This window comes from Vombatus ursinus, unplaced genomic scaffold (assembly GCF_900497805.2).
Source record: "Vombatus ursinus unplaced genomic scaffold, bare-nosed wombat genome assembly UNPS02004571.1, whole genome shotgun sequence".
Lineage (NCBI taxonomy): Eukaryota > Metazoa > Chordata > Mammalia > Diprotodontia > Vombatidae > Vombatus > Vombatus ursinus.
In genome coordinates, this window is record NW_020944349.1 from 714,024 (window position 1) to 732,698 (window position 18,675).

The following is an 18,675-nucleotide window of genomic DNA, read 5'->3' on the forward strand; positions in this document are numbered from 1 at the left end:
TCAAGAGAGCAAAGAAATCACTATCCCTTCTCTATTTGCACCCAAGCCATGTTGGAATACAACCCCAGATCCCCTCCCAAGTCAGCTGACTTTCTCCTGGGTCATTTCCTCCTCCCTCCTCCATCTAGATTAACTTATAAAGGAATATCATAATTTCTTTCTTCCTTCCCTCAGTTTTGCCTCTTTAAGCTTCCCTTAAATCTTTAGCCCCTGAATTCCACTTTCTTAAAAATTGCTTTTGACTGAGACCTAAATAACCTTGTCTCCTACAAGCATGAGAGAACTGATTTTGCTACTTCGGTAACTAAGTAACAGTTATCAAGAAGAGACTTTCTTGTCCATTTCTAGATTGTTTTTCAGAGTTCCAATTTGTAATTCTTTGTTGAAAATCCAGCTTTTTTCCCTGATTGGGCTCAGCCTGCAGGACATGACTTTGCTGTACTTACCCCTCTCCTTTACATTACAAAGTAGTTACACTCTTCAGGTCAAGTCCCACTGCTAAAAGGTAGTCAGAAGTTAATGGGATTTGGGCCTAAGACTGTAAAAAGAACTAGAGTACTGTTTTTTCAAACTTCTTTATTAAAGTTCAAATAAATGTTTATGCCAAAACACACACTGAAACATAAATAGTAACAATAAAAGGCCAGTGCACAGAACCCAGGTGTAAGGGGGCTACTAAAAAGGGCCACAGTGCAGGTGTCTCTCTTTCTCATTCCTAGGGTGATAAAGGGCTTGGTGAAGGGGACGACACAGAGGGTGAGATCTATATTGGATTGCAGAAAAGTGGGTAAAAACAAAAATGCTGCTGTGTACAAGCTGGTATCTCTGAGGCAACAGCCCCAGCCCCCTTATACAGTAGAATTAGAGGAAGGGGGAGGAGGAGTGCAGCGACACTTTGGTGGACTACTACAAAAACATCTTTGAGGGTCCGCACCCCTCTCTCTAACGCAGCCTTTCTCACACCCTCCAATGTGGCTTCTGAGGCCAAAGAACAGAGCCGAGCCTGGGAAGCAGGTGCTTCAATTGTACATAAATGATAGCCCCTAAGCTATCAGCCAAGAGGTTAATATCAGATCACTCGAAGGAAACGGCAGCAAACTAACTTCCCCCTTTAATGAGTCTTGGCTTCACTATTGTCATTTCCAAGCTTCTGGCCTCAAGCCCAGTCTAATTCTTTAGCCACTCATTATGCAATACCACCTCTAGCAGAGGGAGGTAGGGAAAGAGAAGGAAAATCAGGTCAGATTTGTTCCCTATTAGCACAAAATCACAATTACTTAGCAGCTACTCTTCCCCAAGCTTTCTCATCCTCAAGGATGGGAAAATGATGTGTCTAGCCCTCTTTAGCACTAGGATTTTGAGGCAGTGGCACAATTTGAATTTTGATCTCCAATCCCTATCCCTGTGGGTACTGAGGGATGGCCTGTGACATAGATTTTTTTTTTTCAGCCATTCCAGCTAAATGTCATCAGAAGGCACAGATCAGTTCAAAGTGTTAGCCAACACCTGCCACAACTTAAAGGCCTCCACAAGCACATCTGACCAACACATTAATGACATCATATACATACAAATAAAATGGAATGGAAAAAACAAATAGAAATTGCCAATTCATAGGAAGGCTGGGAAAGGGTGCTTTGCACCCTCCTCCCCAACCTGCCCATTACTCAGCTTCCTTAACTACCAACTACAGGAATTCTTTCTAGCTACTAAAAGCAAAACTGCAGAAAAAGGAGAATAGCTCCTTATTCTATATATTCTATAAGCAACTAAAGATTGTTCTGCAAATGCAGAAAAGCACCAGGTAAAGCACAGGGTATCATGGGCACTGCTGGCTGCTCCAACTCTCAAGCCCATTTACTGAGCATGGGAAGCTCTCTCAGGTAAGGGCTTAGAAGGCACCCTTGAACTCAGTACCCAAGTAGCAACACTGCCCCTCCTTGAGCCATGACTAGAGAGTTATAGAAGAGAGCTCGAGGTAGAAAAGGAGAAGCTAGAATAGGGCAGGCTGTGGGGACAACGACTAGCAGGAAAGGAACTGCCTTATGCCAAGAAGCCCTTGGCATCCTCTCCAGGCAGGGCAGGAGGCTGTTGTTTTCTACCCTCTGACACCTCATCTGCCCCTGGAGAATAAGAGGGCAGGGAAGGCACTTAACAAAATTTTATTTAGTTTCTAATTAAAACATTGGAACTATTTCTTCTTAAAAAGTTTTGTTTTTTCTTAAAATGACATGCGTTCAGACAGACAGAAAGAAAGGGACAAACATGCTGACATGGAGAAGGAGACAAAGACAGGACAAAATATTTACAGTCTATTTACAAGGCTAGCGTCAGGGCGTCCCCACGTGGGTCCTGGCTTTGTTCTTCAGCCTGAGTTCTTCAGAATCTCCTCCAGCTTCAGCATATCCAATGTAGGAGTTTTAGCAACTTCAAAGAAGATTCTGTTAAGAGTTAGGGGAGGCAAGAAAGACAGTTCAGAAATCACCAAAGATATTTCAAACCTGATTTTTCCTAGCATTTTGTCAGGCTTTAGTTTCCTTCTTGTTAACATTTGTTATAAATCCATCCAAATCAAATAAGAAAGGCTTTGGCATATTTAAATACTTGATATACCTAGTTTTTACCATCACATGGTACATTTACAAAAAGGGATCATGGGCTAGGACAGAAATAAACATCCTTTTCAGACCATAACACAAAAATAAAAACAAAAGAAAGAGAAGTAAAAGATATGGGCCTAAATGGAGGCTTCTGGTCAAAGGATAAATCATAGAAACAAAATTATTCTAAAGAGGATAATTCATTTATATGAAAGAAATTTTAGATATTATGTATTTCTATGAAAGACATTTATATGAAAGACAAAATATAAAAATATGACAGGGCCCTTCTTTAATATGATCCAGAGTTTCTAAAAGCAAGAGCTCTGCAATGGAGAAACACAAACGTTTCAACAAATATGAGTAAAACAAGAATGCCCCTTTCTCACTATTATGTGACATAGTTGTAAAAAATGCTAGCTACAGCTACAACCTAAGAGAAATGCAGGGTAGTATCACTGACAAAAAGAGAAAGGCATCCCTATTTGCAAGTGGCAAAATGTTTTATACTAAGAAAACTCAAAAGAAGCTAATAATCAAGACAAATAATCAGTAAAGCAGCAGAGTACAAAACAAATTGACAAAAAGATTTATCATTTCTATTGGACCACTAAAACAGGTTTAAATGACATGCAGAAATGTAAATTACAAAATTCTTCATAAAAATAAAGGAGTCAAGAAATCAGATTCACTGCTCATAATTGGGTCAAGTACAAAACACTAAATTAATTTAAAGATTTAATCCTATATCAATTCAACATCCAAGGAGTTACAGTGTAAGTAAAACTTGATAAAAACAACTTGGAAGAACAGAAGGTCTCAAATCTCAACAAAAATAATAGGATAAAAAAGGGGAATGAAGGTTGATACCAGATCTCAAACTATACTGTAGAAAGCAATAATAATCAAAACTACTTTTTTGGTTAAAGAAAAAAAAAAGGTGGGAGGGGAGGGGTTAAAGAAAAGTAAATCAGAGATTAGATTAGATAAGACCCTCCCCAAACAATCAAACACAACAACCCAGTGTTCAATAAATGACAAACCACAAACGAGGTGGGGAAGAATATCTTATTTGACCAGAACTGCTAGAAAACCAGAAAAATTTCCTAGAAAAGAGAATTAATTTAGAGCACCATATACTACCAAAAGCTCTGAAGGGATAACCTATATACAAAAGGTCACATCATTTAAAAATTCAAGAACAGAAGAGATACCTTTTTTTCCTCATCTATAAAATGGGGATAGGACGATTACGACGAACAAATGAAATAAGCACTTAAGCACAGTTCCTGGCACATAGTAGGTAGACACTTAATGTTTACCGATTGATAGGTGAAAGAGTGGTTTGCTAACCTTAAAATGCCATATATGTTAGCTGCTATTTACTACTACTACTTCTACTACTTCTACAACTTCTACTACGACTTCTACAACAACATGCAAGCATTGGGGATAGAGACAAACAAAAAACACCAAGGTCACCAGAATAAGAAGAGAAACTTGATTGCAGAAAAAAATCTTGGTATCAAATGACTCTGATAAAAGTATAATATCAAGACACACATACCCACACCAGAAATATGTAAGGACCAAGAGCCATTCTCCATAAATAGTCAAAGGACAAGAACAATATTTCTCAAAAGAAAATATCAACTACCCTATGAAAGAATACTCTGAACCACTAATCATGAGAGAAAAGCAGATTAAAAACTGAGGTTTCACCTTATGCCCAAAAAACTGGCAAATATGATGAAAGACAGCAAAAGCAGGCACACTAAGTGTGTGGCTGGTGAGGTTGTGAGTTGGTCCAACAGCCAGAAGAGTCACTACAGTGACTGGGTTTTTTGACTCAGACAACCCACTCTATACTCCAAACAAAGAATAGACCAAAAAGAAGGCCTCAGGTATACCTACATATAGCTATATCTATATCTATATCTATATCTATACATATGTGTGTGTGTGTGTGTGTGTGTGTGTATATATATATATACACACACACACATACACACACACATCTATACTTGCATATACTATAGCAATATTCTATGTGGTAGCAAAAAATCTAAAAACAAAGTGTAGTAAACGAAAATGATGACATACTGCTAAACAGATTAATTAGAATGACTCATCTTGATTCCCCCCCCCAAAAAATTACATATCCCTCCTTCCTCTCCATAAAGAGGCAAGTAACTAAGGGTACAGAATATTTCATCTAAAATTAACTAGAGTTATTTTGGTTGGAGGATTCAACGATTATTTAATGTTGGAAAATTGTCTTTAAAGAATAAAGGGGTCCCAATGAGCATCAAGGCTTTGCCTTCCCTTCTGAGCAGGCTCAAAGAGAGGAAGATTTTTACTGTATTCTTTTTAAGGAGACCGTTATGTCTGTGCGGCAGACTTTGAGGGTAGTAACTAGGATTATACCTACCCTGAGCTCCCTTCATTGTCTACTCCACCAGTTAGTAATCAGAAGAGAAGGTTCAAAAGCAATAACATCTGGAAACCAGAAGCTATTAGTATTCCTCATATGAGCCAGAAAAGTTACAACATTTGGTCTCCAAAGCCTTAAGTCAACTCTTTTCCCAACAGAGAACCCAGCCTCTTACTTGTGAGAGTACTTGGTACGCACGGCCTTGAGTTTGTCATGGCGCTGGTAAGTCAGCAGGAAGTTGAGTCTCTTGACCAAGGAGAAGAGATCTGTGCTCTGATATCCACTGTAACATTCTAATGTGGGAGTCTAGAGTAAGCAAGAAGAATAGTCTTTGTGAGCCCAAGGATGTGAATGTGACCTTTCCTGAGCCACACCAGGGATGCTGAATTTGAGGGGTACTGCCTGCCCCACATTCACATCTCCTTACTCTGTGCCCCAAAGGTCTCTCCTGTAGTGAAAGGGCACGTGTGCCAATTACCATGTAGACCACTTTAAACCTCTTGTGAGTCTTCTCCCACTCAATCAGCCTCCTACCTTGGAAGGTATGGTAGACTTTGTGACTATAGATGTCGAGAATTTATTTCCCTCTAGGTTTGTTTTGCTGTCTTCTGCCTGACCCAGAAATGTAGATCACCCTGTGCTCCCATCCAAACACTTACCCACTTTCCAACATTCTTCATCTTGAGGGCCAAGAAGAAACAGCTAGCCGCCAGCTTTGAGGCCCTCTCCTGGACATAGTCATACTCCTGCAGAGTCAACTCACAGATGAACCTGGCCAAGGTCAGCGTCTCCATGTTGACATGGGCACACTAGAGGTGGAGCCAGTAAGAGAGTGTCACACTTTAGGAAATAATTAGACAGAGCATGTCCAAAAGAAAATAATGAAGAGGTGACTCAAAACCATACCATATGAAGATGTAGGAAGATAGATTAAAGAAACTGAGGATGTTTAGCCTGCAGAAGGTAAGGCTTGGGGTGCTGGGGGCCCCTCCCCCACCCCAGACCATTTTTGTACTCTTTAAGCACTGAAGGGTTATCATGTGGAAGAGGGCTCAAGGGATCCAACTAGGAACAAGAGATAGAAATTGCAGAGAAGATCTTCTTCTTGTTAGGAAGGAGCCACTTCCTATCAATCTGAGATATCCAAAAGTGGACTGTGCCACTTCAGAGGCAGGGGACATTCCCCCTCGCTGGGGGTGTACAAGCAGTAGCTGGAAGACCTATGTCAGGGATGTTGTAGGTGGATTCACGTTCGCATGAGGTTTGCTCTAGAGAGCCTCCAAGATCCCTTACATCGCTGAGATTCTGTTACCACGAGTCAATTCCAACAAGAAGAATCTTTCCTTCTCACAGTTTCTCCTTGCCTGAACTCTGCCCCAGGGCCCAGAATTGGCATTTGGTAACCTAAAGATACCTTCCAGTCCATAACGTACAGGATGGTTTGTAGATTAACAATGGCCCTAGGCAAAATTATCCAAAAGACCCTGCACCCTTCTCCCCAGTCTCCTTGTACTAATTGCTTTCTAAATAATAATACCTAGCATTTATGTACCACTTTTAAGGCTTGCAAAATGCTTTACAAATATTTCATTTTACCCTCACAAGAACCCTGGGAGATAGGTGTTATTATCTCCATTTAACAGATAAGGAAACTGAGGCAGAGAGAGATTAAGTGACTTGTCCAAGGGCCACATAGCTATTAAGTGTCTGAGGGTAGATTTGAATTCAGGTCTTCCTGACTCCAGGTTCAGTGCTCTATTCACTTCATCACCTAGCTAGTCTCCGCCCCCCCCCCCCCACCCTATGACACTCTCCTGAAATGTTGTCATGTCTTGGCTTGGGAGGTTTGGGAATGAAGAGGCTGCCTTAGAACCTCTTAGAACCTCCCTTTGTCCCATGCTAGAAGAGCCACCTAGAGTAGAGAGAGGCCTATGTGACCTATGATGACTTCCTCTCACCTTGGCAAATCTGCGCAAGAAACGATAGGCAATAGGAATATTGATATCAAAGTTGAGGGTGTGGAGGATGTTGATTTCCATGGAGAGAAGCTCCTCTCGCTGATAAGCATCATCACAAATATATAGGAAATCATCTATGCAGGGTGGGCAACGTTCCTAAAGGCAAAGTTAAAAAAGAGTTACATGAGAAGAAGACAGTGCCTATCCCCTTAGGTTAGAGTGCTCAAAAGAATGAAGAGGGGAGTAGGATAGAAGAAATCCCCAATTCTTGGCACAGGCCTTCACAGCCAACTCTGAAAACCACTAGCTGACCTGAAAAATTCATTAGAAACAAACACCTTTTGAGGACCTTAGAATAAGGTACTATTTCTTATTCCAAAGCCCTGGAATTTCTTATGCCTAACTGAAGAAAAGGTCAGAAAAGAATAATACAAGAAACTCAGTCACTACCTAAAAAAAGTGAAGGTTAGTTCACAGAGAGAAAAAGGGAACTCTGGTTATCAAAAAAGGACCAAGGGAAAAGAAAAGCTATCGCTGGTAGGGAATATAATATGCCATTCCTTTGAAATCACTTTCATTTCATCTATACTATTTCAAATCACTGTTAACAAGAGACAAATAGAGAGTCTCTAGCACGTCAGATATAAGCACATTTTCCCTGACCATAGGAAAGCCCCCTGACATCCTATGTGGGAACAGATATGAGATGGCAGCAAGCCTGCATTGGAATCATCCTACTTGTACTTACATGCCTATGACATACATCCCCCACCCCTAGCACCCCTCTCCAGAAGGGAGTTTGGAAGGGAAATGGAGAAAATCCCAACCCTTACTACACTCAGCCATAGTAGCTTAACCGTAGGCTCTCTTCATGGGCAGGGCAGATGCAGAGTTTGGTGGGGTTAAAGAAGGCATCCATGAAAAAAACTTCTGGGAAAACTGGAAAAGAGTATGGCAGAAACTAGGCATAGACCTATATATCTCACACCATATACCAAAATAAAGTCAAAATGGGTACATGATTTAGATATAAAGGCCGATACTATAAGCAAACTGAGAGAGCAAGGAATAGTTTACCTGTCAGATCTATGAAGAACAGAAGAATTCATGACCAAACAGGAGATAGAGAACATTACAAAAAGCAAAATAGATAATTTCGATTACATTAAATTGAAACGTCTTTGCACAAACAAAGCTAATGCAACTAAGATTAGAAGGTAGAAAATTGGGAAAGAATTTTTACAACCAGTCTCTCTGATAAGGGCCTCCTTTCTAAAATATATAGAGAATTAAGTCAAATTTATAAGAATACAAACCATTCCCCAACTGATAAGTGGTGAAAGGATATGAACAGACAGTTCTCAGATGAAGAAATTAAAGCCATCTATAGTCATATGAAAAAATGCTCTAAATCACTATTGATTAGCGAAATACAAATCAAAACAACTCTGAGGTACCATATCACACCTATCAGAATGGCCAACATGACAAAACAGGAAAATGATAAATGCTGGAGAAGATGTGGGAAAATTGGAACACTAACGCATTGTTGGTGGAGTTGTGAAGTGATCCAACCCTTCTGGAGAGCAATTTGGAACTATGCCCAAAGGGCTATAAAAATGTGCATACCCTTTGACCCAGCAACAGCACTTCTATGGCTATATCCCAAAGAGATTGCACAAATGGGAAAAGGACCTTCATGTACAAAAATATTCATAGCAGCTCTTTTTGTGGTGGCAAAGAATTGGAAATTGAGAGGACACCCATCCATTGGGGAATGGCTGAGCAAGTTGTGGTATATGAATGTGATGGAATACTATTGTGCTATAAGAAATGATGAACAGGCTGACTTCAGAAAAACCTGGAAAGACTTGTATGGTCTGATGCTGAGTGAAGTGAGCAGAACCAAGAGAACGTTGTACATATTAACAGCCACGTTGTGTGATGACTAATATTGATAAACTTAACCCTTCCTGGCAATACAAGGATCTAAGACATCTCCAGAGGCCTTGTGATGAAAAATGCCATCCACACACAAAGAAAGAACTACGGAAGCCGAATTGTTATTTTTTTTCTCTTCTGTTGAGTTGTTTCCTCTTTCTGATGGTTCCTCCTATTGATTTTAATTTCTACTTACAACATCACTAATATGAAAATACGTTTACTATGAATGTAAATGTATAGCCTATATCAGATTGTGCGCCATCTTGGGGAGGATGGTGGGGAGGAAGGGGGAGAAAAATTTTAAACTCAAAAGCATATGGAAGTGATTATTGATAAATAAAAAAAAATAAAAATTAAATTAAATTAAAAAAAAAAAAAGAAGGCATCCAGGCTTCTCTAGTTCTAGGTAAGAAATGGTTCACATGATGCTTCTCTCAAAGTCCTATGATCATACCCAGGGACTCACCTCAAATTTTGATGCGATCAGGATAGCAGTGGATCCAATCAGTTGTAACTTTTCCTTCAAGCACACCACTTGCATCAAGTAGTGATCCACCAACTTCACTGCCAAGTACAGGGTCTCATGGGTCAGCTCAAAGTTCTCCTGAAAAAGGAGACAGCACATCCCATATCTAAAACCAACATGCTTTCCTCTGTCTTCCAGTCTGTTTCTAGCTGCTTTTGGCTTCCTGCTACCAGTTGGTATATACACACAAAGAGTATGTCATTGATAAGACCCAGAGGGGGCATGGCTACAAGTCAGAAATCAGACATGCCTATAGTTCTTGAATAAGAAAGAGTTGAAACGAAAAGCCTGGGAAAGTGAGCAGAAATAGGCAGCCCTTTCCCGAAGAGGCTCCTCCCAGGGACCCTGCCCAAGAGTACCTCTAGTTGTAGCTAAGCTAAGAGATGCTATAAAGGCCTGTATCTGGGAAGCAGTCAGCCAAGTGCCGTAATTACTTACCTCAACGCTACAAAAGGGAAAAGGTTATGAAAAAGAACAAGACACAGCTTCTCCCTGTCACAAAACCCACAGCCCATAGTCCAAAGGCACCCTAGCCTTCTGGGAGAAGCTGCAACTCCAGGCCATGAGAAAAGGGTATGGGACATTAGCTTCTAGTAATTTGAAGAAGCCTGAACATTCCATGCTGTTTTTTACCCTAACCTTGCCAGTATCTGTGGTAGGACAGGGCAATAACGGCATCAATGGAAACAAGAAGACCATGGTTTATAGCCATGAGCCTAGCAGCCCACAGTATTATCCTTCTACCAAGGCTCTTTCCTACGAGGCTTAACTTCAGTCTTACCTTTTCAATGAAGCTTGTTCAAGCGCCTCAGACCACAATAATTCCACACACATACACACCCCAATTCTACAACAATTACATGTTGCCTTGTTATTTAATTTTTCTGTTTCTATCCTATCTCTAATTAGATTTTAAGTCCCTTGAGGGTAGAACTGTCCTCTACACCAAGGAAGAATTGCTGTGGCTAAAAAATTCATTACCCTGCAACCAACCTAGCAATAAGCCTCTCTGAGTTTAACTGGGCTAGTTCTTGGGAAACAGACAGTACTGTCAGTGGGCCCAGCTTGGGAGGATCTGCCATAGACTTAAGCACTCAGGGTCATCTCTCATATGCCACAATGAGGCAATGGAGCGAGATAGCACTAGAAAAATAATCCAAACAAGACCCTTTGCAGAAGTGCAGGAAGCATATATCACTATGACACCAAAGGACTGAGGGAGTCTCAGGTCTGTCATTTTCTTTATGACCTTAGGCAAGTCAGCCTTTAAGCTTTAATTTCATAATCCGTAGTTGGAAATAACTACCACGCTCTTTACTTCAGAATTGTCTAGGATCAAATGAGAACGTATGAGAAAACATAAAATTCCACTGAAATAAGGGATTATTCTTGAAATCTATCAAACCACTGAGCTACCTTCCCCACCCAAAGCTCAGAGGCCTTTTGCCAAAGACACTGGTTGGTCGAGATGGATTTCAGGAGCCTGAGGCAGACCTCAGTCCCCAAACACGCTTCCCTACTGAAATGGAAATCTTCCTCAGAGTCATCACATCAAACCCCAATCAGACATTTTTGTGAAGAAAGGACCCTGGAAAGGAAGGTCGCTGAGAATAGGTTTTACGGGGTATAGGAGAAGAGAATATATATAACAGGGATGGGACAGCCCTGCTGCCCACCTGTTCTTCCTAAGATGGGCACAGAGGAACAACTGTCCATGTGGCTGCTCTCTTTGAAACATCTTACCGCAAGTCTCCCTCTCAGAAGCTGCCAGACTCACCTGCACCTCCACCATCCAGTCCACCAGGATGGCTCTCATATCCTTGCTGATATCATGCTGCTTGACCATGTAGTTTGAGAGTGGGAAGGTCTCCTGGTAGTCAAGAGGAACAAAGGTGAATGGATCTGCCGCGACCAGAGCAGTCAAACCACACCATTACTACCTCCCTCCCTCTTCCTTCCTGGATCCAGGTGCTACCTGAAAGGGCCCTTAGATCTTTGGTCCACATCTTCATGGGAAAGGAACACTCTTATTTTTAGAACATGGTATGCGCAGAATCAAATGACAGGAGCATGAGACGATGCTTTATGAGAGTGTAATGCCCGAGGACAGATGTCTCTACTAAGGGACCAACAAAACCAAAGAAAGCCAAGGCCCCAAGCCTCTGCACAACTGCGCCAGTGTAGGCTGGGTTGAAGTGGAAGACCAACAATGGAAACTTCCACACGCTAGCCTCTTTGGCTCTGGGCTATTCTCAGTTAGTTATTTCTGCAAAGAGGAGACTAGCAGATCATTCTCCCCTTTGCCAAAACTACAACTGGAGGCGTAGCCAAGATCCATCTGGTCCAGTGGGGGAGACAGAAGAAAATTGGGAGCTGATAATAAATGTTAGTTGACTTGTTCAAGAACATACTTTGTGCTAGGCGCTATGCCAACAATAGGGATACAAAGAAAGGCAGAAACATGGTCCCTGCTCTCAAGGAGCTCACCTTCTAACAGAGAAGACAACATGCAACCAATTATGTATAAACAAGATCATGAGACAGGATAATGGAGACAATCTCAGAGGGAAGGCACTAAGATTAAGAAAGACGAGAAAAGCCTTCAAGGTAGGATTTCAGTTGAGACTTGAAGGAAACCAGGAGATGGAGATGAGGAAGAAGAAAATTCTAGGCATGTGAGACAGGCAGGGATAATGCTCAGAGTTGGGAGTTGGCGTGGTTTGTGTGAGGACCAGCCAGGAGGTCAGTGGGACTGGGTCATAGAGTATGTGGAAGAAGGCTAACAAGGCAGGAAGACACCAGGTGCAGAAGAGCTTCAAAAGCCAAACAGAGAGGTGACATGACCTGACCTATACTTAAGGAAAATCTATTTGAAGCTAAGTGGAAGATGGACTGCAGTGGGGAGAGATTAGATATGTTACAAAGGGAGAGTCAAAAGGACTTGGCAACTGATGGGATACAGGAGGTGAGAGTGAGGAGTTGAGGAAGACACCGAGGTTTCCAGTCTGGCTGACTTGGAGGAAGGCGATGGCCTTGACAGTACTAGGGAAATTAGCAAGAGGAAAGGGTTTGGAGGAAAAGATAATGAGTTCAATTTTCGACATTATGAATTTAAGATGTCTAGGGAACATCCAATTCTGGATGTCAAATAGGCAGCTAGAGATGTAAGACTAGAGATCAGGAGAGAAGTTAGGGCTGGATAAATGTATCAGTAAATCATCTGTACAGGTGGTGGTGGTGCTGCTGCTGCTGCTGCTGGTGATAGCTAACGCTTATACAGTGTTTACCACGTGCCTGGCACCGTGTTAAGCACTTTACAATTATTACCTCATTTGATCCTTCCAACAACCCTGGGAGGTAGATGCTATTGTTATTATGCCCATTTTACAGATAAGGAAACAGAGGCAAACAAGTTAAATGACTTGCCAAGGGTCACAAGACTACTAAGGCTGAATCTGAACTCAGGTCTTACTGACTACAGGCCCAGCACCCTATCCACTGTATCACCAAGCTGCCAGATATGATCATAGAATCCATGAGAGCTGATGAGACCACCAAATGAAGAGCAAAGAGGGAGAAGAGAAGAAAGTCTAGGAATAGAGCCCTGGGGAACACCCACAGTTATCGGATTCAACCTCGGTGAAGATCCAATAAAGGAATTTTCTACGTATACTTCAACTAAAACAACATATAGGAACAGATCAAAAGAAGAAGCAGATGTGAGAATCCAGGTGTCGTCTTATTAAGCCAGACATTAAACAGATCTGCAAAAATGGGGGGAAAATGCCACTCTTGGAAATATAGTTTTTCCCCCATAAAATGTTATTTTAATATATAATAAATTTGTTAACAATTTTAAAATCTTTAAAAAAAAAAAAAAAGAAAAGGAGACTGAGGAGTTATGAGATAGGTAGAAAGAGAACCAGGAGAGAACAATGTCAAATAAACCTAGAGAGAAGAGAGTATTAAGAAGGAGTGGGTGAGTGACAATGTCAAAGGCTGCAGAGAAGTCAGGAGGAGAATTGAGGAAAGGGCATTAGACTTAAAACTAAGAAAACACCGGTAACTTTGGAGAATGCACTTTCAGTTGAATGATGAGGTTGGAAGCCAGACCACAGAGAATTAAGAAGAGAGAGGAAAGAAGTAGAGGCGCCAGTCGTAGACTGCCTTCTGGAGGAATTCAGTCACAAAAGGGAGTAAGATATATGACGATGACTAGTGGGAATGGAGGGATCAAGGATGGGGAAGGCAAGGCTATGTTTGGGATGTAGCCAGTAGATAGAGAAAGATTGTAGATTAGTGAGAGTGGGGATGGCAGAAGAGAGAGAGACAAAGAGAAACAGACAGGGATGAAGGAGGAGACAGTGGGGGAAGATGTCTTAGTAATGGAACGTGAGGAAGAAAAGAGGGAGTTCTCAGAAAACAGCCTTAAATTTTTCAGTAAGACATGAGGCAAGATTCTCAGACAAGAGGGTAGGAGGAAGGGAGCCATGGGAGGTTTGATGAAGAAAGAAAACACTTGGAAAAGCCACTGTGGTGAATGGGACAGAATCGTGCCTTGCCATGGTGAGGGCCTAGCTGAGGCTATGAAACATAAATTCATAGTGGATCCAGTCAGCATGGTTTCGTGAGTCTCTCCAGTGTCGTTCAGCAGCATGCAAACAGCAGAGAGGGCAGTGGGTAGTGGGGATGATTCAGGCTGAGGCTTGGCAGGGCAAAATCTGCAATAGAAGGAGGGAGCAAGAGCCTCAAGAGTAGAGGACAGCATGTGGCTGAGCTGGTTCACCAAGAGATCAAGATGGGGAAAGGAAGGGGAGCAGAATATAGCAAGGGCAGGAGTGATGGCCTGGGAGAGGACTGAGGGGTTGAGGGATTGGAGGTCACGGTGAAAACAGAGAACAGAGTTAGGGGTTGCAAGGTAGAAGTAGAACGACAACAGATTATGATCAGATAAAGGAATTACACAGTTAATGAAAAGATTCATGAACATATTGAAAGAAGAAAAACATTCTAATTAGCAGGCAAAAAGCAAAGGATACTACTTTATACACATGTAGGGAATTGTCCACTGCAGAGAAAGAAGAATAGATTTCCTACAACAGCCCCAGAAGTGAGGTCTAGAACTTGGTCCTCAAGCTATATAGCTTGTTTCTCTTCCTGGTCCTCCCTCCTTGGTTCTAAAGACAATGATTTTATGGGTCCTCAAAGGTTTTCAATGTCTTCAATTTACAGGCTTGAGAGGAGACATGGAACAGTAGTCAAAAAAAAGAAAACGCTAACATTCCCCATTCTATAACCTCACCAGGCCCCTCAGCCACCTATATTAACACATACCTCTCTCTTTCTCATGTACTTGAAGATTTCCTTGGCATATTCTGTACTGGCATATGGGTCCTCTTCAACTTTTTCAATATTCTCCATCTCGGGCATCTGCTGGAGTCACCAGAAGGCTCCATCAGGAAGAGACAGCTCTCAGGGGAGACTTAGAACTACCAAGTATGATTCTTTCTCCCTACACCCCATCCTTTTGTTAAGGTACTTCAAAGTCTAACCCCTTAGCAGGGTCAAACTTGAACTCCTCTGAAGAGTGGAACAGGTCACAATACCTAGTAACTACTGCATCCTTAATAGGTGTTTGAACTGCTGAAAGAACTCCCTCCTTGGGCATGCCTGCTGTACCACAGGAGATGGGCATCTCTTTTGGGAAAAATCTACCAGGACAGTATGCTTTGATGCTGCTAGGACTCCTCACTGCTAGATCAGCCTGCTCAGGGAAATTTGTGCCCGGGAACCCCATCTGTCTCCCTGGGTTATTTGCTAGAGTTTAGTCTATACCTTTTGGTGGAGTCAAATTTATTTCCTAACTGGTTTCCTCCCTTCCCAGTCAAGTCTCTTTCTACCTTCTAATTCTTCTCTGAGGCTGGTCTATATACATGATGACTTCCCTTTCTCCTCCTTGCCAAACCATAACCCTCTAATTCATAGTTCAAGGTCTACCTCCTCTAAAAGTCTTTCCCCTGCATCCTCTATCAGTATTCTAGGGGTAATACAGGTAAGTATTCCTTGATCTTTATGCTAACTGATCATTAATCTGTTGTTGTTTAAATCTGATTAGATTCTGTATTCCCCTAGGGAAAAGACACATATCCTCCCTCTCAAACCTAAATTATTTACTATCACTCAGTGGGTGCTTAAATACTTACTGAACATACTTTATCAATAACCAATGATTTAAGGGCAGCCTGATTTGGGGGCAAATTTGTACCAGAAGACAAGGAACATGGTCTGTTGAGTCCAGATCTTCAGTAGCCCCTCCCAAAAAAAAATTAGTACTTGGTCTAGCTGGTTGTGGACAGATTCAGAAGTAATCCTAAACAATATCATTCTCTGGCTAGGAGTGAAGGAAAATCTCCCAGAGCTCCATGTTTGCTTTTCTGAGACATTTTACAGATCCTCCAAAGGTTATTTCAGCTTGTCAAGGAGTAAGAAAAAAAGGTGACGAGTGGAAAGAAGAGTACCTCGCTTGGTCCTGGTTGTCCTGCACCTGAGGCTTCTTCAACACTGGGCCCCTCCTGTACCGGCACAGGCTCCTCCTCCTGGACAGGCATCAGCCCTTTCTTGACAGTGGGCTCAGAGCTGACAGAGGCCTCTTCTGGAAGGGATTTGGGGCCAGACCTGTGGGAGAAACCAGACCTAGGACAAACTGTTCTAGGAGCCTTGGCCACTGTCTCATTGGGAAAGAGCATGAAAGGGGATTTCAGATGTTGTTTCTTAGGGAACCTGACTAGGTTCCCCAAAACACAGATCTTCTCTAAGCCCAAACCACCCCCCCACCATGGTCATCATGCTAAATAAATAGGCCAGGCAACAGAATGGGCAGACTCTGACAGAGGCCTTTAACTTTTTTGTAATTTTTATTTCTCCTCACATTTTATGATTACCCATGGCAGAGGAGGAGACATGCATGGAGAGTTCAAAGAGTGAGTGGGGAGAAGGGCATGACAGGCAGCAGAAAATGCCTTAGACCAGGCAAGGATTCTTGTTCTACAAGATAAAGAAGGGGCTGATGGTATCTAGACCAAAATTAATAGATGCCAGGCTTTCTGTATTTATGTTCTTCAAAGCCAGAATTCAGGGCTGGTGGCAAACAGAGTCAAAGTTTAGAAATCTCCGCATGGAAATAGCAATTGAGAAGGAAGATACTGAAAGATTCAAGGAACTTTGTTTCCTATGTGAGTAAAGAGCCTGGTAGAGTAGAGCTTTGATATGCAGAGAAAGCCCTGCCAGACCAGATAGAAAAACAGCCTCCCTAATAGGGCCTTGCATATAGTAGGGACTTAAACAGTTTGTTGAGCTGAAATACCAGGCAGAATCCTTAATCTAGAGGCTAATGCCAGATCAAGTTCTTAGACAGCCAACCCACGTGGAGAGCTGAACAGCTAATTTGGTCTGTACTGCCCAGCAGACAACATGGACTAGAGTAGATTGAGATCAGATCGTGGTGCAGGAGGCCAAGAATATAATTATGAGTATAAGATATAAAGCAATATGGTCCCTTCAGGGGAAATGTTAATGGCCAGGTCAGAAGAATAAAGCAGCAGAGATCAAGTTAAATAAAAGTTGGAGGGGTGAGGGTAGGGAGAAGAATCACTAATCTGATTGGGTAAAGTGGCTGGCCATCAGGACAGTTCTAAGTCCCTTCATACATCAAGGCTTTTAGACAAAGGTAGAGACCAAGAAATAATCCAAGAACAGGAATGATTAGGGCCAGTGAAAGAAGAGTTACTTCCTAACAGCAAAAATCCAACTTCTCTCAGAAGGTAGAAGTGGCAAACCTTTGATTATTTTCTGCAAGCTTTCTGAAAAATTAAAATTGCCTACACTCTCACAAACCAGCCATGAAAATGGTGAATGAATTCCTAAGAGGTAAGCACAAAGCCCTTTTCCCAATTTCCTAAGCAAGACTTTTCCACAACTCCACCCAACACAATCAGCTCGGGCACAGCTAGAACTTCACTTAATATGACCCCTAAGGTTAGGTTAACATGACAAACACCATCGAGGCTTACTAACCCAATTCTCTGATGAAGAAAGGATGTCATCCCCTAAACTTCTGGTTATACAGAGCTTTTCTTACTTACTTTTTCAAGTTGATCTCATTGTTTTTGGAGAAATCATGAGCCACTGTGCTCCTAAGTACCTTCTTAGCAGTACCCTTGACCACCTCCTTCTTGGACTGTGTAGGCTGATTCTGGTGAGCCTGGAAAAGAAAGTGAACAGAACCACTGCAATTCTAACAGGAAAACCACTCCACTCAGGAAAGTTGGAAGTTCAAGGAACACTAGTTAGAAAACATACCTTCATCGTGTCTGGTTCAAATAATTGTCAAGGTGCCTGGTTAGCTACCAGGCTTGGGGTAGCATTCTGGATCCTTGACTTTTCCATTTAACCCAATGGCCAAGAGGTAGGAGGGAATGAAATCCCTACTTATACCACAAAAGAAAAGGAATAGACAACCAAGTTCTACTACCATGGCCTACTTAGGCGGTTAATTAATTAAACCACTCAAGTGCATCTGGACGTAGGTTCTAGCTCCTTCTCTTCTGGCTTGAGACTACTTACTACTCAAGGTGTCATCTTACCCCATTGCCCAGGCTGGGCTGACAAGGCACAAGGCGGAGAATCTCAGCAGGTCACATTAGGCTAACTGCAAACCACTAATGCTTAAATTAAATCTTCTTCTACTAGCAAGAGCAGGAATTTACCAAATTGCTAAGGTTAAAGTTAGAGGAAAAACAGAAGACACTAGGCTGCAGGGGCCTGTTATGTAACACCACTCGAAGGAGTCAAAGAAATAGATGCATCATCCTCCAATGTCGAACTGTTACCTACCTACACATCACCAAGGTGGAATTCCAAGTTCTGGCCCGATAACTGTCCCTCCCTACCCTTCTCCGTCATACAAGAATCAAAAGGACACCCACAGATGTTTATGTCCCAGAACTGCAAGACCCACCTCTGAGAACTAGTTTTATAAGAGGGGACCTTACATAATCTGTCTCAGCTGAAGCCCTTAAATTCCCTCCCCATGTGTCTGTTCAGAAATCACAAAGTGACCAGAGATTTCTAGGATTGTCTCAGAAGGAGAACCCCTGCAATTGCTATGGAGGATGCACAAACTGCCACCTGCTAAAGTACCCTGAGCATTCCCTA

At 42.0% G+C, this 18,675-nt stretch overlaps 1 protein-coding gene across 2 annotated transcripts; it reads right to left on the bottom strand.

Annotated features, from left to right (window-relative positions):
* Positions 1-590: 590 nt before the first annotated feature.
* On the bottom strand, positions 591-18,425 carry CCNB3 (cyclin B3). Of its 2 annotated transcripts, none has more exons than XM_027837580.1 (9): positions 17,604-18,425; positions 15,981-16,137; positions 14,797-14,892; positions 11,240-11,332; positions 9,403-9,540; positions 6,993-7,148; positions 5,694-5,843; positions 5,210-5,340; positions 591-2,441 (listed from the first exon to the last, which is right to left on the bottom strand). In XM_027837580.1, exons 2-9 carry the CDS (start codon positions 16,068-16,070, stop codon positions 2,366-2,368), a joined length of 930 nt encoding a protein of 309 aa, XP_027693381.1. In that variant the 5' UTR covers positions 16,071-16,137; positions 17,604-18,425; the 3' UTR covers positions 591-2,365. The 2 variants fall into 2 exon arrangements, with proteins under 2 accessions (XP_027693381.1, XP_027693373.1); XM_027837572.1 differs by having other exon boundaries at positions 14,797-14,895.
* Positions 18,426-18,675: the final 250 nt, after the last annotated feature.